Source organism: Argopecten irradians, chromosome 16 (assembly GCF_041381155.1).
Source record: "Argopecten irradians isolate NY chromosome 16, Ai_NY, whole genome shotgun sequence".
In the NCBI taxonomy this organism is placed as follows: Eukaryota; Metazoa; Mollusca; class Bivalvia; order Pectinida; family Pectinidae; genus Argopecten; species Argopecten irradians.
The window spans coordinates 4,145,562-4,171,501 of record NC_091149.1 but is presented as its reverse complement, the minus strand read 5'-3'; the positions used below and the strand labels follow the sequence as shown (position 1 = coordinate 4,171,501).

The 25,940-nt window shown below is 37.3% G+C and overlaps 1 protein-coding gene across 39 annotated transcripts in view; it reads left to right on the top strand.

The window, feature by feature from the left end:
• LOC138310974 (uncharacterized) overlaps nt 1-25,940 on the top strand; it is a 229,877-nt gene that overhangs the window by 35,540 nt on the left and 168,397 nt on the right. For 35 of the 39 annotated variants that reach the window (XM_069252372.1, XM_069252385.1, XM_069252354.1 and 32 more), the window contains exons 2-7: nt 5,046-5,118; nt 12,798-12,877; nt 16,960-17,517; nt 18,075-18,152; nt 22,885-23,457; nt 24,072-24,104. In XM_069252372.1, coding sequence (XP_069108473.1) covers nt 5,066-5,118; nt 12,798-12,877; nt 16,960-17,517; nt 18,075-18,152; nt 22,885-23,457; nt 24,072-24,104 — 1,375 coding nt within the window. In that variant the 5' untranslated portion in view covers nt 5,046-5,065. The remainder of the gene's footprint in view (nt 1-5,045; nt 5,119-12,797; nt 12,878-16,959; nt 17,518-18,074; nt 18,153-22,884; nt 23,458-24,071; nt 24,105-25,940) is intronic. The other 4 variants (XM_069252360.1, XM_069252369.1, XM_069252350.1 and 1 more) reach the window with 4 other exon arrangements.

Genomic DNA, 25,940 nt, shown 5'->3' with positions numbered 1-25,940 from the left:
TGACATCTGATCTCGCCATACTGTGATGTGTAATGTCGCCATATTGTGACATTTGATGTCGCCATACTGTGATGTGTAATGTCGTCATACTGTGATATGTAATGTCGCCATACTGTGACACCTGATGTCGCCATACTGTGACGTCTAATGTCGACATACTGTGACGTCCTATGTTGTCATAATGTGACGTCTATTGTTACCACACTATAACGGCTATAGCTAATGTCGCCATACTCTGACATCTCTGACGTCTATTGTCTTCATACTGTAAAGTCTTATGTCGTCATACTGTGATATTTAATGTCGCCATACTGTGATGTGTAATGTCGCCATACTGTGACATCTGATGTCGCCATATTGTGATGTGTAATGTCGCCATACTTTGACATATGATGTCGCCATATTTTGACATATGATGTCGCCATACTGTGACATATGATGTCGCCATATTGTGACATCTGATGTCGCCATACTGTGATGTGTAATGTCGCCATACTTTGACATCTGATGTCGCCATACTGTGACATCTAATGTCGCCATACTGTGATGTGTAATGTCGCCATACTGTGACATCTGATGTCGCCATACTGTGATGTGTAATGTCGCCATACTGTGACATCTAATGTCGCCATACTGTGACATCTAATGTCGCCATACTGTGATGTGTAATGTCGCCATACTGTGACATCTAATGTCGCCATATTGTGACATCTAATGTCGCCATGCTGTGATGTGTAATGTCGCCATACTTTGACATCTGATGTCGCCATACTGTGATGTGTAATGTCGCCATACTGTGATGTGTAATGTCGCCATACTGTGACATCTGATGTCGCCATACTGTGATGTGTAATGTCGCCATACTGTGATGTGTAATGTCGCCATACTGTGATGTGTAATGTCGCCATACTGTGATGTGTAATGTCGCCATACTGTGATGTGTAATGTCGCCATACTGTGATGTGTAATGTCGCCATATTGTGACATCTGATGTCGCCATACTGTGATGTGTAATGTCGCCATACTGTGATGTGTAATGTCGCCATACTGTGATGTGTAATGTCGCCATATTGTGACATCTGATGTCGCCATACTGTGACATCTGTTGTCGCCATACTGTGACATCGGATGTCGCCATACTGTGATGTGTAATGTCGCCATACTGTGATGTGTAATGTCGCCATACTGTGATGTGTAATGTCGCCATACTGTGACATCTGATGTCGCCATACTGTGACATCTGTTGTCGCCATACTGTGACATCGGATGTCGCCATACTGTGATGTGTAATGTCGCCATACTGTGATGTGAAATGTCGCCATACTGTGATGTGTAATGTCGCCATACTACTGTGACTGTGACATCTGATGTCGCCATACTGTGATGTGTGATGTCGCCATACTGTGATGTGTAATGTCGCCATACTGTGACATCTGATGTCGCCATACTGTGATGTGTAATGTCGCCATACTGTGATGTGTAATGTCGCCATACTGTGATGTGTAATGTCGCCATACTGTGACATCTGATGTCGCCATACTGTGACATCTGTTGTCGCCATACTGTGACATCTGATGTCGCCATACTGTGATGTGTAATGTCGCCATACTGTGATGTGAAATGTCGCCATACTGTGACATCTGATGTCGCCATACTGTGATGTGTAATGTCGCCATACTGTGACATCTGATGTCACCATACTGTGATGTGTAGTGTCGCCATACTGTGACATCTGATGTCGCCATACTGTGATGTGTAATGTCGCGATACTGTGACTGTGACGCCTATGTCGCAACAAAGTGACGTCCTATGTTGCCTAGTTGTGACGTCTAATCTCGCCATGCAGTAACATCTAATGTCGCCATGCAGTAATATACAAAATAGCATTTTGATGAGGTCGATACATGGTTATATCGGCCAAAGAAAAAATATTGACCGAGGACGTAGTCCGAAGACGATATTTTTTTTCTGTGGTCGATATGACCATGTATTGACCGAAATCAAAATGCTATAATTGTTTTATTATTTTACTGGATTTTTTACAATTTGAAATGAGTGTGAAACTAAATGAGCATAGCATTGTAAATTCTGCTTCGTGGTGACAGTTACAATACTATTATTTTTAACAAGTATAATTAAAAAACAACAAATGAAAACAGTATCAATTGATGCACTTCAAGCTTTTATAACATGAACCCGGTGCATGCGTGTTTGTAAATTGCATACATGTACATGTACTCCATTATACATGTAGCTCTATGTCTTAAGGACACAGTCAATTAAATGTATAGTTTGTTCTCCGTTGAAATAATACACTTCGACGTCAAACATAAATTAACAGATTCAGATTGACATTAAGATACATTATCTTATGCTTAGTACTCCATTCCGTAAAATAAAAATCGTATGCATACAGTAGGATTAGCCTAGACCTAATGTTGTAAGTTTTTGACCAATGAGAAGTGACAAAAAATCAAGAAAAATAATAACATCTGATGTCGCCATACTGTGATGTGTAATGTCGCCATACTGTGATGTGTAATGTCGCCATACTGTGACTGTGACGTCTAATGCCTCAATACTATAACGTTTAATGTCGCTTCACTGTGACTTGTCTAATTTCGCCAAACTGAGACGTCTGATGTCGCCATAATTTGAAGTCTAATATCGTCATACCATGACGCCTATTGTCTCCATACTGTGACGTATTATGTTTCTTTACTCTGAGTCTAATATCGCCATACTATGATGTCTGATGTCGCAATACTGTAATGTCCAAGTATGTCGCCATAGTGTGACGTCTTATGTCAAAATACTGTTGACATCTTATGTCGTTATACTATGACGTCTAATGTCGCCATATTGTGACCTTCTATGTCGCCAAACTGCAGCGTCTTATATCGCAATATTTTGACGTCTAATGTCACCATACTGTTATGTCATTATGTCGCTATACTGGGACGTCTAATGTCGTCTCGCCATCATGTAAACGTTTTGTACCAACATACTTTTTAAGTTTGATATATCTCCTTACTGTCGGTTTCTTATTTCGTTATGCTTCTGACATGTATAAAACTATTCTAGTATTCTATTCAGGTAAAATATGAATAAATACGTACATTGGAAACGGTGTGATACGATCAATTGTCGCCTCCACGGTATCACGAAGCCCGCCATTTATAGAATGAATTCTACAACAAATAGCTACCCATTGATTACATATATAAAAACTAAACAGCGTCTAATTTATCACGAGATATCACGATGAACTTGTGACTTACTGACAATGTAGTTGGCGATGGAAATATAAAGTCATGCACCCATTAATATTAAAAAGAAATTTATCTATCATACGGATCTAAGAATTAGTTATGCATATAGTATATATGTTTGCACTCACCAGTTTTTATGGGTGTAGATCAAAATCAAAATACAAAAAAAATCATAGCAAAATAAACAAACAACAACCACCTATATTTTAGTGTGTCTTCACAGAAAAGGATATAATTTCGTAAGAAAGGGGAATATTTTCCGTACACAAACATCCTACACAACTGTACAAAGTGCTGCCATAAGCAATAGCACCCTGGTTGCAACAAAACCGATCGACACAAAATCGCCCTCAATTATTTTGCAATTTGTAAATGCTCAGACTTCTCTACTATCTATAGGTATTTCTTTCTGGGACACCACTTGCACACTACAATGTATTCCATTATCGTCCTGGAGACGTTTAAACCCATTGTAACGTAGATGGGACGACCCGCAGCGACACCTATTAAGCTGCCATCGGTCTTGGCCCTATCTGTCCGTTACAAATATCTCAAATGAAGATGCCAGTACAGAATACACAAAGCCTGTACAAATAGCTCCCCGTTAATTGAATTGTGTGCCGGCAGACGGCCATGTTTTGTGTCTTTTTGTTGTGTAATCATTTTACGCCCATGCCTGCAGAAGGCTATATAATTGTTTGTATCAGGGGAAATCACTCTATATTTATTCTTATACGAGCTAACCCGACTTATCAAGGGAGATCACTCTATCTTTATGACTGCAAGGGTTATAGCTAATCAACTTATCATTTAAATTTCTATGTTTACTGTTTATTGTCAATACACGTAATTGATATTATACCATACGTATGCAACACAAGCCATCGATTTCGATAAATCTGATAATACATTGTTGATATCACAAAATACACCACAATTTAACCAATTGCATCAAGGGATATCACTCTATATCAAGCCTTAAGAGGCTGACTTATCAAGGGAGATTACTCTATATTCTGCTTCTTGTCAATTCACATATAATGGTTATTAGACTGGACATTGAGACTACTGACCGATTGATTTATGTAAAGTGTATATGCCCAGCCCTATGGAAACACACTTATTCTTTATTTACGCAAACGCCATTTGTTTTGGCTAGTATCCACATTGGTGAATTGCGGGACTACATATGTCAACAATAGGAATTGAATCTCGCGAGATTTGGCGAGATTTGCCTGCCAATAAACCCACTTGATCAAAGGTTTGCTTACACAGCGACTAACCGTAGGTCTAATGTTGATGTGCTATTTGAAAAAAAAAATAATAATGTAAAAATGCATGTTTCTGGAAATATTGCAGCTGTTCGGATTGATTTTATTCACCTCTTTCAGCAAACAACCATACCGTTATCCATGTGTATAATATGTTAACTTGTGTCTATATTGCAGGAACTCCCTCCATACGTTTTTCACAAAGGCACATAAGTACATGTATTGAAAACTTTTTGATATTGGGTTAGAAATGACTATCTAGGGGGGAGGGGGGGAGAGAGAAAGAGGGCATAGTTGTATAAAAAGAGAAATAGAGAAATATGGGGAAAATATTATCTACATATTTTTATAAATATACTCAGGCATAGAGGGGAGACACTCTGTATGTGCCAATGCAAACGAACTTTTGATAAGATAGTTTTGTTTCAACTGTATGAGAACTGAGTATATAAATTAAATATAATGGTGAGAATACTATCTACATGATTTTTTTTTTATTAAGATACTCAGGAGGAAGGGAGGATGGAGGATGTTCCTGGAGACCTAAAAACCCCTCTGTATATACCACTGACAAAGTTAGTTCAGTTCAAGTCTACCAGAACAGAATGTATAAATTAATAAAAATGGTGAAAATACTATTTACATCATTTTCAGAAAATTCTCAGGGGAAGGGGATGTTCTTGAAGACCTTAAAAACCCTCTGAATCTGCCACTGCAGATTAACATTTGATAATGTAAGTTCTGTTCAACTGCACCAGAGAATTTATTTATAGGCATGTAAAATACTAGTATCGCTCTATAGATTCACCATGGACATGTTAAAGAAGCTGATGATGGTATCTCGATTTATATTTTTTTGTCGGTGTGGTCGACGCTAAGTGGCTGAAGAGGAGACACTATAGCGTCCACTTACTCCTACGAAACTATTCTATTAACTCATTCACCCCTACAGACACATTTAGACTCTTCTAAATAAAAGACTAGATTATTCCATTATGAAATTTCAGGGGTGATTATGTCAACTTATCTCGTAAATCTGCGTCAGTCTTCTGTCACCGCCCCACCGTGTCTCTACTTCTGGTTTAGTTAATCATGTATACATGTACTTATCCTTAACCCTTTTTATAGTGACATTTCTACTACATTATGTACATAGGATTTCCTAATGGTATGGAAGTGTATATATGTACAACTTAAACCTCATTGTCTTTTAAAATAACTTGCTGTTTAACTATTCAGAAATAAAGTATTTTACTGCTTTTCAGAACATATATTTTCTGAGAGAGATTGAATAGCAAAACATTTCTCTCTGTATTTGTATGTAAATTAATAGAATCAACCATTCTGAACATTAAATGCGATGCGTGATAAAGATGCTCCACCGCTGACAAATGGTATTTTTTCACTATTAAAAACTCGAGCAGACGATTTAGTATTTTTCTTCATGTACAAAAGTTACTTACTTTACACCATTACCACCATTGAAAAGTTTGAGCTTCTAATTTTACTTCAAGTTAAAAATATGAAAAATAATTAATTGCATCCCGAAAAAAAACCGTACCACTATATCCTATATGAAATGAACTACTGAATGCGCATGTTCCAAAGGCAAAATAAATTATTTTATATTATTTTTTGTGTTAATTAGACTATTATATACACGATTAAACACCAATTATTGTTCAAATGATGAATATCATTTTTAGTCTGTCGGCGGTGGAGCATCTTTAATTATGTCTTGTAATAAACTTTTGTAAAATATTGTTCCTCCTTTTAAGTTATAATTATCTATAAAATATCGTTCCTGGTATGTAGTTATTAATGTATACAAAATATCGTTCCTGGTTTGTAGTAATAAATGTCTAAAAAAATATCGTTCCTGGTTTATAATTATGAATGTCCTGGTATGTAGTTATTAATGTATACAAAATATCGTTCCTGGTTTGTAGTAATAAATGTCTAAAAAAATATCGTTCCTGGTTTATAATTATGAATGTCCGTTCATATTTTTCTTGCTTGCAGTATCGGAAGTTTGTAAAAAAGAAAAAAAAACGCATGTTGGTCATTTAACATGTAAGATGATGTTCAATCATTCTTAAGAATGTACCTCGACCATGGTGGTCGCTGAATTCATGAAATACACACGCTAATGTTGAACAGGTGAAGACCAGCGGTGCTCCTAAAAGTTGAGAACTTAGACCGTAAGGTACAGATGTTATAGTAAAAACTCCTGAATGTAGGAAGCTAGTATTTTATGGTCATACCTCTCTCAAGATATTACCGTCGAGTAAAGGGCTCATATATCACGACTCGGTTAAGGTATGGGATAGTTTTTTTTAATATCTCAAGTTATATTGTTAATGGAACAAAATATCAAATATTATTACCGGTCGTGTATGTACAAAAAATCGTTAAAAATGACGCACAATAACAGACGGGTCGAATTAAATTTGTCACCCAATATGGCGGAGTTGTGCCCGCGAGTGACATATCAAATTGATTCTAATAAACTATCATATACATCTTTAATGTCCCTCTCAAACATCTGCGGAAGTGATTCACATTCTTCCTTTGCTATGCCTTCCTTAATTACACGTTTTGCACACACACAAAAAAAGTAAGACAGAACATCCTCTTTTATATCCCAGTTTTTGCCTTGTTCTATCATTGCTAGGATTCTCTTTTTATTTCCCTTGCTCTCTCGTTTCCACCGATTTTCTTTTTCCTTCCTCATTTTTTTTGCATTTCTCATACTTTCACCAATTATCGTTCTGTTCTTTCTTGTTTGTTCCATATTTATTCTCTGATTTGTTTAGTTCTGTTCTCGCATTGTTTTGTTTCTCTCATTGCAACTCTTTCTCATCCTCGATATCCAGTGGTTATTATCACTGACCTTATACCCACCCCTGGACACATAGTAAAATCGGAGGCAGTAGAAGACACAGATAACTTCGTCCTTTGGTATATATAAAAATGAACAACGGTATATTGTGGTTGATTGTGTGAAATCGCTCAATTTCTCTGGACATAACGTCAGTGATAGTAATCCTTGGAGTATCGAGGATGATGTTTTGTCTCTATCCTTTTTCTATCGACATTTTGCCTCCTTTTTCTCCTTTTGTTTACTGCTTTCATCTACCTTCTTCATTCTTTATTTGCTATTGGCTGTCTTTCTTTCTGTTTCGTGCCCCCTCCCCCTCTCCCTCTTCCCCCCTCATAGGCATGCCAATACTGGAGTTCCGTATATGTATGTCAGACAAAAGAATGACTGAATTGGAAAGAATAATGTCCACAACATGTTTTGTATTGTTTCCTATATGTCCGGACCATTTAACCCATCTCTCAAAGCAGGACCTTGAGAGCTACAGCATTGTATAACATCAGCGCCCAATTCACGAACATTCCTCAAGCTAAAGAAATTTCGTAACCTAATTTTCCCATAGGAAAGCATTACACAGGTTCAGGATTGTTTCCCTTACATCTATAATTCCTTTCTGTGTCGAATTTAAAGTTAAGGACTGTTTGTGAATATGACCCCTATATGATATCGATCCAACGGAAATCTAAGACTGAAATATTGTTTTCAGGAACACTGTTCTGAACTTATAAACAGTATTTAGGGTATGCTTGTCATTTTGTTCTGTTCTGACTGTAGTATATGTTTTATCGACTCTATATGCTGTAAAGAATTAATTATCCCCGTGAAAACATAAATAGTTCCAATATATTTCTCCAAGCTCATGTACACCGTGTAATAGTATTTTGACTTCCTGTAGCCAGGTGTTTTCGATACACATCGTTAACCTACATTAAACATTATCTCTGACATCTGTGATGTGAGGTTGTGCTAACGTGTACGTAATTATACTTCACACGAGAATCACTTATTTCTGTTTGTCGACGAATCATTCACAAAAATAAATAATCATTTGTAACCGAACCTACGAACTCAAACAGCAATAAATGACTATTTATATCAGACTGATCAACTAAAATCAAAATACCAAATTCGTTGATGTGACTAAATCGCGTGATTTAAACGTGTTTTATCGACTGTAATTGAACACAGGCTATATATGGACCACGTTTTCAAAATCGTCCATGCGTGAACAATTTCGATTGATTTATTGATTAGGTAAACGTCCTATTAACAACAAAGGTCATATAAGAACATACTAGGTTTATAAGTGGGGGAAACCTGGAGTACCCGGAGAAAACCACTGACCAGTGGTCAGTATCTGTCAACTGCCCCAAATATGGTATTTGAACTCGCAACCCAGAGGTTGAGGACTTGTGGTGATATTCAGGATTTTGTTTTCCAATGATAAAATTATTTTATTTTTTCGATGAACAAGACATTTTGCAATGTAACTTACTTGGCTACACAGCCATAAACGATTGGTATACATTCATGATATAATAGCAAATAAAAAGCTCTGGGTTCTGTCCACTTGCCAAGACAGACTAAAGTCTTATTAAAGTGGTAGTTTCGAATTCTGCTCCTGCTTAACGCTCAGCATACTGAGAGTGGGACGACTGGTTCGCCCGTTGTCAGTATAATGTGACCGGGTGGGATGTGCTGCTTGGTATCTTCGGTAGCATGCTTCAGTGAAAAAGGGCAATAGTTCCAACATATAAGAAGACACAACACAAACATACCGCAGTCTCCTAAAACAAGTACCTCGCACTACACACAAGCTACGCACCGCATACATGGGAGGCTGTCCTTACATGGCCCTGGCTATTAATAGAACTATAATTAAAAAAAAAATATTAACACATTTTACACAATGGAAGAGATATACAGTTAAACATATAAAAGGAAAAAAATCAAGAGAAAGAGAGTGAAATTGTCATTTATATTGATTATACGTTACACAAGTAACGAATGTCGGCAGAATACTTGTTATATATATATTCTCATTTGTTGGTAAGCGATATCCTCGTCATTTCCTTCATTCTTGGATATTTTTTTCTCCCATAACTCACTCACTTGTCACTGGTTTGAGCCAAGAAGTTTCAATCCTATCATCTTACTTTCCTCATGATGCTACTGCACATTACATTACGATGATGTTACTAACCACGAAAGGTGCCAATTACATTTACAATTATGTAATAATGCATCACGTGTTTGATGATACAACTGCAAATTAAAGATGTTCCATCGCCGACAGAACATAGATAATATTTATCATTTTGACAGCAATTGATGTTTAATCGTTTATATATATATATATATATATAATTTATGACTAATTAATTACATATTGTATCACAATGACATAACACCATCGCCGACAGAACATAGATAATATTTATCATTTTGACAGCAATTGATGTTTAATCGTTTATATATATATATATATATATAATTTATGACTAATTAATTACATATTGTATCACAATGACATAACACATATACAATAATTTGTTTTGCGTTTGTTGTCTGTGCAATCAGTGCCTCATTTCATAATGTACATGATGAACATGTAGAGTAAGGAAAAGTGTTGTGGATTTTTATCGGGACGTAATTAATTATTATAAATACTTTAATCTAAAGTAAAATCAGACCTTCAAACTTCTCAATGATTGTAATAGTGTAAAGTAAGTAACATTTGAAAATACTAATTCTTCTGCTCATGTTTTCGATGGATTAAAATTTACCGTTCGTCGGCGGTGCAGCACGTTAAATATGATAGCGTAATTATAATATACATGTACAATGATGTTTTACATACAATATACATATACATTAAATAGATACGGACTAAATATGTTTGTACAATCACAAAACTACATTTTACATGTACAAATATTTTGAAGCAATTTATAGGTGTAATTATATTGCACTCCGTTACATGTACACAACGCTTAACTTCAATTAACTTTTTTTTTTAACAAATCATGTATTCTTTCCTCTTTGATACAAAACTGATATTCCCTCTAGTTTGTGTTAGAATGACAGACAATTTTATTGCTGGGGAACATTGAATAACCAATTACCGTACTTCGCTACGTAACAACATTAGAGAAAATAGGTTTTCAAGATTTGCGCCAGGATTCTTGGCAGTTAGCCGTTGACAGTCAGAAGTGTAAGAGAGTAAACAGAACGACTAGAGAGTTCGGTAACAGTTTGACAATGCACCTAACGTGCTTGGAGGATTACAGCAATATTGAGGTATTTGACACGAACAAATTTTAGAAGGATTTATAACGATGGGGCGTCCCGAGTTAGGCTTGTGATGGATAAGTTAATGTATTGTACAAGTGTTCTTAGTTAAATCCGCACTTATAACGGTGATATATGTACCACGTTTACACGTATATATCCGTCATAACGTGATAATATATATAAGTAAGTATGATTATATTCGAACCATTCTCCCGTTATAAAAAAAAGTTCTTAATAACTTTTCCCCTCTGTTGGATTTCTGCTGAAATCGCAAAATGATATCTTTCATCTAGCACGCACTTGCGTAAACAACCGCTAAACAAGCACTATCAGTATTTTGATCGAATGAGTCAATTGTATCTGATTTTTAAGAGCAAAAATTTTGACGTATTTCGGGAGCGCCATGTTTCGCCCAGTTATCTGTAGATTTACCACATGAGCGATCTGAAATATTCAGTGACCGTAGCCGGTATTCCACGTCTCCTTCACACGTAATGCGCTACATATTCCCGTATGGACTTTATATTACAAATGTATGCAACAAATGCTTTTACCAGGCATGCACTTTTGTTGTTCGTACTTTGAAGCATGCACCATTTTAAAAACTAGAGCGAGAAGGGTTCCTTGCTAGGGAGGGGGTACCTCGTCACGTGCCTTCTGGTCTGTACACTGTCATATTAACGCCTAAATATTGGTACAATTAGTGCCCATCAAAATATCTTTATATAATACAATTTTGTTAATCATTACATAAAGGAAAAAAAAAACCGTTGCCGTTTGTAACGTCAATTCTGATTGGCTGATGTAAGGGCGCAATGATTCCACATAAAAAAAAGAGTCCCAAAATGAAGTTGGACATTTTTGAAGAGATTATCTATGGTAGACAGCATTAAAAGAATTAATTTAACAACATATATTTAGTGTTATATCATCGTAATATAAAAATATATTCAAGTTACTTTCTTGAATATGTTTTATTTATATGTAAATATTGTCATGTAAATTAAAATGTTAATGATTTTACGTGAGTCGTGTCATTGTATGAATTAAATAACTGCAAACAAACAAAGTGTTCACATATGACTTGTGTCTCAATGTGTGTACCATTTGAATAGAACTCCAAAATCTATTCTCGTAGATTGTTTTCCCATATGTACGCTCATGTTACGTATTTATTTTGTATTCATCACATGTCACTATATACACGTACTATTTCTTCGTTAAACTTTCCTTATTTACATATATCGTAAAAAAGTGTTTCCAGTGCCGAAGTGTTAGTTTGCCTTGATATTTCTGGGAAAGGAATTTATATAAGTTTTAAGTTTGTTTTCCAATTCTTATGTGATGTATACATGTATATAAATACTGTTTAAACTATAAGTGTGTTTATGCGTAATGTGTGTGTTACATAACAAACTGGCCACATAATGATATATATGTATATATATATATATATATATATAAGTAAAAAAGAACCATGTTTTATAGTTGTGTTTTCTTTTTATGTATATATATATATATATATATATATAATATCAGTTAAACAGCTGATCATTATCTCATCCCAAACTGTAAACTCATCATCTTGAACACAAGTGATTTAACATTGCCAGTGTCTCTGTGTATCGTACCAACCAGTAGCGTTACAAGGGAGGTAACTAGAATATCTCGTAACAGCTTATCGCGAATGTTCTTGCTCTCCGTCCGTCGTCCCCCGCCGTCCCCCGCCGTCCGTCAAAACTTCCATATAAAATAATGATTTATTTGTTAATTTTTTATTTTAATGTATCTTTATCTTCATGCAATTAGTAGTTAATGTGAAGCCAGGGACGTATGGATTGGATCGGTTAGTTATATATATATACGTACTAAACCCCCCCCCCCCCTGAAAAAAAACCTCGAATGAAGTAATGAAGTAATTAATACATGATAAAATAAAATTTGACTCAAAAGTTCGTAAAGTATTCGCCCTCATTTTGTTTGTTTACTTATAATAGTTTTTCTTCCTGCTGTAGTTATTTTTTCGATTTAAACATTTAATCTCAAATGTTTGACTGAATATTTGTGTTTGTGCTACAGGTACACCATGGCTATGGTGAGCTGGTTGTCATGGTTACTGGTGATTTTCGCGACATGTGGAAAGGTGATAGGCGTGGAAGGTAAGTCATACAGAAATGTTTGGGGAGGGGGTGACAGCTGGTTAGGACGGGGAGTTAGGGGTGACAGGTAGTTAGGACGGAGGGGAGGGGGTGATAGGTAGTTAGGACGGGAGGGGGGAGGGGCTACAGCTAGTTAGGACAGGGATGAATGGGGTGACAGCTAGTTAGGACGGGAGGGGGGAGGGGTGACAGCTTCTGAGGAGCGAAGTAAGGGAGGGGGTGACAGCTTCTGAGGAGCGAAGTAAGGGAGGGGGTGACAGCTTCTGAGGAGCGAAGTAAGGGAGGGGGTGACAGCTTCTGAGGAGCGAAGTAAGGGAGGGGGTGACAGATAGTTAGGACGGGGCTTGGGGAGGGTTTGACAGCTAGTTAGGACATGGAGGAATGGTATGAGTGCTTCTTAGGAGCGAAGTAAGGGAGGGGGTGACAGATAGTTAGGACGGGGCTTGGGGAGGGGTGACAGCTAGTTAGGACAGGAAGGAATGGGGTGACAGCTAGTTAGGACATGGAGGAACGGGATGACAGCTTCTTAGGAGCGGAGTAAGGGAGGGGTGACAGATAGTTAGGACGGGGGTTGGGGAGGGGGTGACAGCTAGTTAGGACGGTGAGGTAGGGGGTGACAACTAATTAGGACGGGGGATAGGGAGAGGGGTGACAGGTAGTTAACCGGGAGGGGGAGGGATGACAGCTAGATAGGGCATGGAGGAAGGGAGAGGGATTAGGACAGCTTCTTAGGAGCGGGTTTAGGGAGGGTGTGACAGCTAGTTAGGATGGGGGTTGGGGAGGGGGTGACAGCTAGTTAGGACATGGAGTAAGGGGTGACAGCTTCTTAGGAGCGGGTTTAGGGAGGATGTGACAGCTAGTTAGGATGGGGGTTGGGGATGGGGTGACAGCTAGTTAGGTCATGGAGTAAGGGGTGACAGCTTCTTAGGAGCGGATTTAGGGAGGGTGTGACAGCTAGTAAGGACAGGGGTTGAGGAGGGGTTGACAGCTTCTTATGAGCGTTTTGAGGGAGGGTGTGACAGCTAGTTAGGACAGAGAGAAAGGGGGTGACAGCTTCTTAGGAGCGGGTTTAGGGAGGGTGTGACAGCTAGTAAGGACGGGGGTTGGGGAGGGGGTGACAGCTAGCTAGGACATGGAGGAAGGGGTGACAGCTTCTTAGGAGCGGGTTTAGGGAGGGTGTGACAGCTAGTTAGGAAGGGTGATGGGGATGGGGTGACAGCTAGTTAGGTCATGGAGTAAGGGGTGACAGCTTCTTAGGAGCGGGTTTAGGGAGGGTGTGACAGCTAGTAAGGACGGGGGTTGGGGAGGGGGTGACAGCTAGCTAGGACATGGAGGAAGGGGTGACAGCTTCTTAGGAGCGGATTTAGGGAGGGTGTGACAGCTAGTTAGGACGGGGGTTGGGGAGAGGGTGACCGCTAGTTAGGACAGGGTAGTAGGAGTGACAGCTAGTTAGGACAGGGAGAGAGGGAGGGGTTACATCTAGTTAGGACGGGATTTGAGGAGGGAAGACAGCTAGTTAGGAAGGGAGGAGGAGGGATGATATCTAGTTAGGACTGAGGGGAGGGGTTCACATCTAGTTAGGACAGAGAGGTAGGGGTGACATCTAGTTAGGACAGGGAGGAAGGGGTGACAGCTTCTTAGGAGCGGGTTTAGGGAGGGTGTGACAGCTAGTTAGGATGGAGGTTGAGGAGGGGGTGACAGCTAGTTAGAACGGGCGTTGGGATGGGGATGACAGTTAGTTAGGACGGGGAGGTGAGGTGGTGATAGCTTGTGAGGATGGAGGGAATGGGGAGGGGATTAGGAGAAAAGTTAAGGCATATAGAAAGGTTGAGTTAGGGATGAGACCTAATTAGTACGGAGGAGGTACCGGTGTTGGTCGGAGGGGAGAAGGGCAGAAGAAGTGGGTAAAACATAATGTACTCGTATGAATTTGGACAGAATTATTAATGGTAGGGTTGGGGTGGGGGTATTTTCTGTGGATATTTCTATTTTGCTTTTATGACGCTTCTTAGTTAGTTATTGTGGGAGGGGTATTGTATGAAGGCCGAGTAGGGTCACAATTAAACATTTTCTTGTCCTATTCGGTTTCCGTACTTTTGCCATTGTTGTTCCGAATACTTAAACACTGTTTTCGCTAAATTCAGTAATAAATGTTATACATATTCATGTTTATATATGTTGGTAATTGTTTAACGATATTTCAAGATTACGACCATTATACTTATGACTTATCTTTGAGATAATATAATATCATATACACTATACTTTCTAGCTCATAGCGTTATTTCTATGATTTATGTACTAACGTCCTATAGGTATACATACCCATCTCCCCTCCTCAGTCCCAAGTTATAATCGTATATAGACTATATTGGTATTATATCGGTATCAAGGACAATCTATCAATCATTTGGTTCCGCCAGAAGGTGAACGGTAATATTGGAAAATCGTAATGGAGAAACGAAGATAATTTGACATAAAAATACCTAGAGTTACTGAAACTGGTTCATTCTGATCTATAAGAGTTATTTCCCTTTGGTGCACTCGGTCAGTATCTAGTAGAGTTACTTCCCTTCGCTGCAGTTCGGCAGTACTGTGTGGGCTGTAACTTTGATACATCAGAACGTGGCTGGTTTCCCGATATGTCCCAGAAATCGATTTGACTGATTATGTTAATTCATTAATGTTGTCTTCATTTAATGCATCGTGATATACCAGAGTTACTTCCCTTCGTTTCGCGCCGTCAGCACTGATGGTGTCAGGATTTCATTTATATATACCCTAGTACTGACAGAGTGTAACAAACGGAGGTATATCATATTGCATTCAAGGAACGCGGAGACTAATGTGGCCATGCTCTGCCGTCTACAAAGAAAGGCTAAAATATTAAAAAGACTTCTTCTCAATAGCCAGCAGGCCTAGAAACCAACTCACTGACTTCATTATGGTGAACAATTACCATGTCGTATAAAATTATATATCTTGACCTTTATTTATAAGATAAAAGAGGTAAAATATGGTTAATTTCTGTAGAAACTTAAATTTCCTTTTTGAATTCAAAGATGTCTTGAAATTAGGCATATAGCATGCATACGGATAATAGAAAAGCAGGTAGGCGATCCTGTCCCTCTTAACATCTGCTTTGATACTAATACAGTTTGTGCGTTTGTCCAATTTTGATGTGATCCCCGTGTATGTGTTACAATATAACAATGTACGTGTGTCTGTGTTTGATGTGATGCATGCGTCCTAGCGTATTACCTCATGTTCAGTCTAGTTCCAATTCCTCGCCCACGCCCATATCCTATAGGACAATAGTATTACCGACAATATTCCATCCTCCGTATCGAACAGCAAGCCTCCTAACGTCCAGCTGCCTTCACATGCAATCTAAATATGACCAAAAACTAGCGGCCAGCCCATATATGGTATTTGCATGGCGACATCTAGCGGCAAATGCTATACTTGGCATCGGCATGGCGACATCTGGCAGCAGATATTTACTTGATCTCCGCATGGCGACACCTAGCGACAGATATTTATTTGCCATCAGCATGGCGACACCTAGAGCAGATAATTACTTGACACCAGCATGGCGACACCTAGCGGCAGAATTGTTTTCGACATTGGCATGGCGACATCTGGCGGCAGATATTTACTTTACTGCGGCATGGCGACACCTAGCGACATATATTTCCTTGATCTTGGCAAGGCGACATCTGGCGGCAAATATTTCCTTGATCACAGCATGGCGACATCTGGCGGCAGGTATATGTACTACATCGCAGCATGGCGAAATAGAGACCAGGAATTACTCTCAGCATGGCTCCTCACCTTCTACCAAGACCTGAAGCAAACGTCTGCGTTCAAAATCGAAGGTTCGGCTGACTCCCATGAAAATAAATTGTATATACTGAACACCCCGATATACCCAATATAGTTTGTCTACACTTCCATCGTCAATCCGAACCTTCACACCATGCATGGTTTGTCAAAACAGGCAAATCATTGATGTTACAAAACATGATATTTCGTCATAAAGCTACCCTTACTAATGATGACAGACGTATTCTTACTTTCAGTGGACCTCTCACAGCCTTTGGATTTGGTGTTTTTGGTGGATTCATCTGAAAGCATAACAGGATCAAACTTTAATAAAATTCTGCAATTTATGGCGGAAGTTGTCGAAGATGCTTCGGTTGATTCCGGTGACGTTCGGGTTGCTGTGGTTACGTTTGGTGATACTACAGTGATACGATTCGGACTGGATGAAGTCACATACAAGGAAGAACTTCTAGAATTTGTTCAAGAAACAACATATGATACCGGAAATACTTTTATAGCTGATGCACTACTTGCAGTGCGGACTAAGGTATTCAATACGCCCGGTGATAGGCCGGAAGCGCGTAATGTTTTATTGATAATAACTGATGGAGTTTTCGACTTGGAGTCTTCGAGAGCGATGAGAGAAGCGGAAACAAGCAGACAACAGGGAATAGATATATATGCCATCGGAATTGGATTGTTTGACGTCAGACAACTAGATCGACTGGTCTCACAGCCACTGGAAAGTCATAGATTCCTTATAGAAAATTTCGGTTGCCTACAGGAGGCGAAGAGCTTTGTATTCATAGAAGAGGGTAGGTCATGGTTGCAAGCACATTAGCAGTTTATGATGCAGACGAAACCATCACTATCGATATGCTTACATATCTAAATGGTTTTTTTTTTTTCATTTGAATTCATTTTTATCTTTCCACAATCTGTATCTAGTTCACCTTATTATCAGTATCTGCCTCTCACGTGTTTCGCTCTGTGTCGTTCCGTATCTTGTGTTCTTCGTATAAATGTATTGTTCCTATATTGTGGTTCACGTTAAATGTCATTTGTACATTTCAGTATATTGTACATGTACCCGAACGATTTGTTTGGTGTGGTTATATTAACCTCCTAATAACATACAGAGTCATATAAGGTCGAACCAGGATGGGAGGGTGGAGAAAAACCGGAGTACCTGGAGAAATCCATCGACCTGTGGTCAGTACATGGCAACTGACCCATATGGAATTCAAATTCGCGACCGAGAGGTAAAGGGCTTGCGACCCCTCTATGGTACGAAAACGACAATAGCGATAATATTATGCGATTCAACTGTCATCTTTTATCTAATATTTCATTTTTCGTGTCCTTTTCATAGGAGATGACTTTCTAGACCCATTTGGAGAATTCGACGAATTTAACCCGGAATCATTTGATGACTTTGATACGTTTGAAGGTAGGTCTTACGTCACTTCCGCTTTGTGTTTTGGAACTTGTCATTGCATTTTGTTATTCATTGTTACTTATTCTTGAATTATGACGGGAAATCACGTGACTTATTTAAAAATAGTTGTGGAAACTACTAATCTTTCGATGGGTTAGAAATCTGAACAACTCGTTCTAGATATGCAGTTACACGTCAAGACCAAAGTTGTGCTTTTTCTGTTTATGTACTTTCGATTTTCTGAACGCTACATAAACCAGCGGAGCGAAACAAAACACACCGGAAAATATACCGGTACATAAAATTATTCAAGATAGCTCTAGCATTCTAAATGTAAACGCTAGGTAAATATTTCTTCCAATAAAATAAATCAGTTAATTGAAATTGATTAAATTTATAGCAGATATTTGTTTTTATATATTTTACCTCTTTGAAGATGGTAGAAACCATTAGTTTCCTTGTTGCACGTGTTTTATGTTGCTTAGGTTTTAAAATTAATGTTTGTTTTTCACTCATGTGATCAAAAACCTGCCAGAACGTGTTCGCAAACAGACAAAAACACAACTATGGCCTAAACAGACACTGAAAGTTCAAGATAGAGTAGGCAACATCTGAGTAATGTGGGAAATAAATCCTGCTCTGTAAGTCAGTAAAAAAATCAAGTACAGTCGCTCCTCAAAAACCTCGTTGGTTATATTTCTAATACAAGATTTTGGGTTTGATCAGAAAACAAAAGGGCGAAATCCGTCTCTAAATCATTGTGCTAATTATGGTTCACGTATAAACTGGAAATGGAAACAGATCTGTTCATCTTTTATCATTTTCAATATATGACGTAAAAAATGATGTGCTTCTCATAAAGAAACGTTTTATTTATAGAATATGTACAGTGTACTCTCTTGGGATATGGTGCCTAGCGGTCACAGATTAATCTAAGGGCGATAACTGATGCTGTTTTTTAATCACGTGATTTTCCATCTCTCAAAACTGATGAATGAACTGTTAGTATGCTAGTCATATATTTTAAATACTTACAGGAACATGTGTTATTGGAAGAATGGTGTTTTGTGGATCTTTAAAAAGAATCTGGCCTACATAATGTTTATAGACATTCCTTGATATTTTGCTCGCTAACCATTCAATTTGCCTGTTGATTGTTTTTGTTACAATGTACATAACATATTGGTATTAATATTGTTTGATGTGCATCATAATATTATATCTGTATCTAATCAAAATACAAACATTTTCAGACTATGGAATTTTTTATAATGTAACAGGTTAAAAGCGCCCAACCAGACAAAATCTATAAATTCTTTTAGTTCATCATTCTATTGTCTCATTTTTAAGTGTTGCTTCGTTCATAATATTTTCTTTCATATTGACTGATGGCATCGGCATTTAATTTTCCGATTTTCCATTCCACAATACGTATAAATTTCTTTTTTATAGCAAACTATAGCCATATATTACCATTACTGACCAAATATTGGGTTAATACTAGAATTTATTTCGCGGAAAAGAAGAAGCTAATATATCTCGTGACCTGCGTATTCATCAACACTGGATACATTTGTAAATAGAGGTTGCCCTACAAGTGACTGTTGTGTATCGTGTTTATCAGACTCCAGTAAGTTAATTTTCAAATTTTGAAAAAAACAACGAGCTTTAACTTAAGAGTTTAGATAAACATGCTAATTAACAGTCACTTGTTAGGGAACTTCTTTATATCATGGTGACATAATTTTATGTAGGGAACCTAATTACCACCATATAACATGTAAATTTTCCGCCATGAAATATAGTGCCTGAATTGAGAGCTATTATTCTTTTGTTCGATACTTTGAATAAACAACTACCTGTTTTACAGTAAATGCAATGTTATTTAAATGAAATTGCACATTGAAAAGAAGTCCGAAGTTTAAAGATGCCCCACCGCCGACAAAGCATAAATGATTTTCATTACTTGAATAATAATTGGTGTTTTATCACGTATATATATGTCTAATTAACACAAAAAATCATATAAAATAATTTATTTTGCCTGTGGTGCATGCGCAATCATTACTTCATTCTATATAGGATATAGTGCCACGGAATTTTTTCAGGATGCAATTAATTATTTTTTGTATTTTTAACTTGAAGTAAAATTAGAAGCTCAAACTTTTCAAAGTTGTTAATGGGGTATGAACGCAATGGGATACAGATATATTCTACATGTGGCGCTAACGCGCTACATTGAATATGTCTATATCCCATTGCGTTCATACCACCTTTAACGCAATCAAAACACTGTTCAATCTATATATATATATATATATGTCTAATTAACACGAAACGTAAAATATAATGATTAATTTTGCTTTTGGTGCATGAACAATCTGTACTTCATGCCATAAATGACATACTGTCAAGGAATGTTTTGAGACGCAATTGATTATTTTGAATATTTTTAAGTCTAAGTTAAGTTAGAATGATGGTGATGGTGTAAAGTAAGTAACTTTTGTAAGTGAAGAAAAATACTAAATCGTCTGCTCCTATTTTTGATAGTGAAAAAACATCATTTGTCGGAGCATCTTTAAAGCCAATCAGAATCAAGAGAGAGTTGCCCAATAGGGTGTGTAAATATAAACGGTAACCAACTGCTATGAAATCTTTCTCACATGTTTTTTACATTGATAACTGTTGTGTCGTTTATTTGCCCCGGGGAACCTGGCCTACATTGGCGCGGTTCTCTTATCATTCCGCACTACAATAAGAAAATACATATATACATGTAAGTCAGGGGGCGGAGGCATTAAAATGGATAAAATATCGATTCCCTATCAAACAACACACACCGTTTGTGATCGTGTGTGAATACCCGTTAACACTCAACGTAAAAATCCAGATTAAACATCTTAGAGTATAACACACACATATGTATGTGAAAACGGAATAAGAATAAATTATTTGCTGTCGTATGAATACAATCGTTAGATACAAGATGCTCCACCGCTGACAAATGTTTTTTTTGTTTCTCTATCAAAAACTATTTTTCTTCAGTTACAAAAGTTACTTACTTTACACCATCACCACCGTTCTAACTTAACTTAGAGTTAAAAATATTCAAAATAATTAATTGCGTCCCAAAACATTCCTTGACAGTATGTCATTTATGGCATGAAGTACAGATTGTTCATGCACTAAAAGCAAAATTAATTATTATATTTTACGTTTCGTGTTAATTAGAAATATATATATATATATAGATTGAACAGTGTTTTGATTGCGTTAAAGGTGGTATGAACGCAATGGGATATAGACATATTCAATGTAGCGCTACATGTAGAATATATCTGTATCCCATTGCGTTCATACCCCATTGCGTTCAGGTATGAACTCAATGGGATACAGACATATTCAATGTAGCGCGTTAGCGCTACATGTAGAATATGTCTGTATCCCATTGCTTTCATACCACCTTTAACGCAATCAAAACACTGTTCAATCTATATATTTACATAAATAAGTCTACTTTTACGTCAAATTTGAAACGGTGATGGTTGCTAAGTTGGGTAACTACAGTAGTCAGAATGACCGAAGATATAGTTTCGATTGTTGAATGTTATAGCTGCAGTTTAGTTTGAAATATAACAATCACACCTTTCAATTATTTTTAGATTTTTTTTTTTCAATTTGATAATAAATCAATAATGTCCATTTCGAATAAAAATTGAGATAACCGAGGCGGAACGACTACCGGTACGGTATCGTTGTCAGGGTAGTGATGCGGTCCGAAGTGGAACGAACCGCCATATTTGATTTTCAACCGAGGAAAGTTACGGTAATATAGCTTATTGATGGTATGACCGTTGAGCTACTGAATGTTTTTCATGTATGTATCGGTCTACGAATGCGATATAGACTAAATTCTTCATAGTCATGACTTTTATTTTATGGTACGGATGATAGACAAGTGTTTGCGTGAGTGCAGGCCTAATTTGAATACTAACGGTGGTAAAGCTGATGATACTGTTTCTGATAGGCTTCCTGTAATGTTTGTTTTTCCGGAAACCTGTATATGATCTGTTAACCTATTGTTCGCTAAGTTGCTCCGAGAATTATTCACCGACAATCAGATCTGTATATTTAGGTGAAATGAGTGACCGTACACAAGTAACTATGGAATTCCCCGAACATTCCTGAGGAAAGCCCTCCGGTTGTAGCCCCTACCAGCGAATCATTTTGTCGTTTATTACCGTTACAATGCTTCAATACATCTTTTGTTTTTATGTCAAATACCTATTTAATTGGATCTAATAAAAACTCTTTATTGTTATATTGAAATCCGTCAACTTATTATGCAAAATCTTATCGAAACGTGAACTAGAAGTAGTCCGAACCTATACTGCGTTTGTATTCATACGTCATTGCGATTACGTTAATTTGAACGCAACTCCCCTCCCGTTGACTATATAGGGGCATATGTAAATATACACCATTAAACACCAATTATTGTTCAAATGATGAGTGCCTTTTATGTGCTATCGGCGGTGGAGCATCTTCAACTTTGGCTCGTTTATAGGAGCCAATCAAATGGGGTGGATTTCAGTGACGAATGCAGCGAACCTGCATGGTCTTCGTTCCTAGGGGTTAATAAACGATACTGCAATATTCACATTGGTCTGAGAATGATCCACTTCTGAAGTTCCATGGTTTTAGTTTCTCATTATACTAGCGTTAGGTTTTCCTTTCATTTTAGGTTGTGGAAATAGGCCCATGGACATAGTGTTGCTTGTTGATACCTCGGAGGCTTATGAACTGAACAATGAGACTTACCGCACTATTAGGGATTTTCTCGTAAAATTCGTCAAATTCACTAATGTAAGTTCAGAGGGTACCCGAATATCACTTGTGACATACAGCACAAGCCCGATGGTTCACTTCCGCCTGGGTGAGATTAATACACCCCAAGGTGTTCAGGATGCTATTAGGTCTGCTCGATTTATGCCCGGCGAGAGAAACTTGGCTGACGCTCTCGACACCCTGAGGCGGAGGGTGTTTTTTGAGTATTATGGCGACAGACCGCAGGTCCCGGATATGGTTGTCCTGGTTACGACGGGGAGATCCAGCAGACGTGTGACACAGAGTTTCCAGTACGCCCAGGCACTGAAGGACATTGGCGTGAATGTCATTGGAATCACATGGAGCGAGGGAGGCAAGCAAGAGTTATCGTCCGTGGTATCCGAGCCGTCCTATGCTAATTTATTTAGCCTCGACTCGATCAGCGAGCTCCACATCATGACCGAGCTTGTGGTCGCACAAGTCTGTGAAAGTGAGTGTACATTCGGTTAATTAATCATTTCCTTATTAGCGCAGAGCGATTTCAACTGGTTCTTGTTCAGATTATTAATTCAGATGTAGTCATGATGTAGTAATATTAAAATACTTTATGCGGAAATTTAACTTCAATTACTACTAGTAGCTTGCTGCAGTCATTTTTTCTTTCTCATTTGTTTCATATTAAACCTACATTTATCAATCTTCCCTGAAAATAGTTTTGGACTGTTCTCAATCTAATACTGGAACAGTTTATTATACATTTTAGGGGCGAATAAGTCTATTGCATTGACTTTCTGACAATTAATCCATAGAAAAACCAAGCCTTTGTACTTCTCTCTCAATCTATCTTCTCTTGAATGTATAATGAAATCTTCTGCCTTATTTGTTCTATTAATTTGTTTGCATTTTCATCAAATGATTCTTTCTCTTTACCTTTGAATGAGAATCGTTAGCGTTTGCCTGGAATGACTAAACATGAAAATGTAATTTTAACTCCAATTAATAATTGATTAATTGTGTTCTTTTAAGCCTTTTTCGGATTATGTTAGCATATCTCGAATGCGCATGCTCTGTGAACTTTGACATGTCACGGGGTTATTCTTCCAGGTTCCGACGCCGCATATCTAACACCCGTGGAAGGTTAGTCTACGAGACGGGTTGAAAGCGAGGCTTACTCATGAATATTTATATTTGCATGTTGACCAATATGCGCACTGCGTCTTCTGTTTTAATGTATTCACATTTGACTATATATACAACTTCTATATCTACCTTGTGTTTATGCACAGTTCATATACAATTGTACACCATGTATTATTCATAAGTATATCATTGTCTAACGGTTTTGTTCAACATCATATGGACAGTGGTCAATTGTTTCAACAGCCTATCGAATTAATTCATTGTTTCACATGTTGTGAATATATAATTGTAACAGAAATAATTAGCGTACTTCTTACAACATGTACACTTATTACAATTAAACAGAGTTATGCGATTGCAGGTGTTCCTTTAATGGTGGAAACAATTCGATCATACTGACTGAAGACCGATCACATACAGGACACATCACATGACACTGACAAGTGTACGAAGGCGACTAAATTTGGGATATTATTATTTTTTATCGCAGTTGCCCTTATGATGAAGACTTTGGGTTCTGTGCATAGGGCAGACCACAGTAAACAAAAGCGATAGTTTCAGCATATAGGAGGTGGGACGACTGGTTTGCCTGTTTCTCATATAACGTGACCGAGTGGGATGTGTTGATCGGTGTATTTTGCGACATGCCTAAAGGAGATAGCACTACAAAGACATCCATGGAGACAAAACAGATATTTCTCAGACTCCCGAACCATACCGACATTTTCACCCCTAAAGATATTGCATACTGGGGAAGCCGGCTTAAATATCTTTAGCTGTTGATAGTATGTAAAGTCAAAACAGCCAACCAATCAACTGGGCAGGTCACATGATATTGACGAGAACACGTGACACTGACCAGATCACGTGACACTGACCAAATCACATGATTCTGAACAAATCCATTTACAATGTTGTGTATTCCTTATACAGCACTGTGCAATACGCACCGCTCCCATATAATGGACAATGTATGTGTGTGATCTTTGACCGAACTGTCTGAAAAATTCTAACGATATTCGCTGATACCGATCTTAAGTTTCTGATTTATTTGATTCTATGAAAAAAATGACTTATTCAATGTTTTGGAATATGAAATTTCGTTAAATAAGAAAAAAACCAATAAAAAAATGATAATAATACATGTAGTAAGTAAATAAATAAAATAGAATAAAAACATTTCGTTCAGATATTATTCAGAAATAGACATCTCGGTCTAAAGGTGCATTTTTAATTTTTGTTTTCGACATTTGTTGTTTTGCGTCTATTTATACATATGAATATTTTTATATGTATTCTTCACTTTGTTTGCACAATTTATCACTTTTTAAAATGTCTTTCTTTTTGTTATACTGCAATTTACATTTAAGATCATTAGCAATAGTGAGATTGTTTTGTTTTCAAAATGATAAATAAAGATTTTTCCATAGATGTACATAATAAAAATTAATATTTTAATAATGTAATGCATATACATAATGTATTTAGTATACCTTATATAAATATGCTATATTAATTATAACTCTGTACGACATATACACAGTATACCGATAATATTTGCTATCAACATTAATTATCATACAGGGCAAAGAAATAATTCTAAAAGCGACTGACCGAAGGCATCATTCAGACAATACGCATCGTCATTATAGTTTATCTATATATTCTACATATATATATATATTCATTGTTTATGCCTTTGTTAACATTTGTGACCTTAATATTTAATTTTTTTACTTGATAAATGGGCAGATTGCCTCGAAAATTTTTGTTCGCACTATTGGAATTATTTCTATGCGCCATATTTACTACTTCAAGTGATTCGTATCCTAC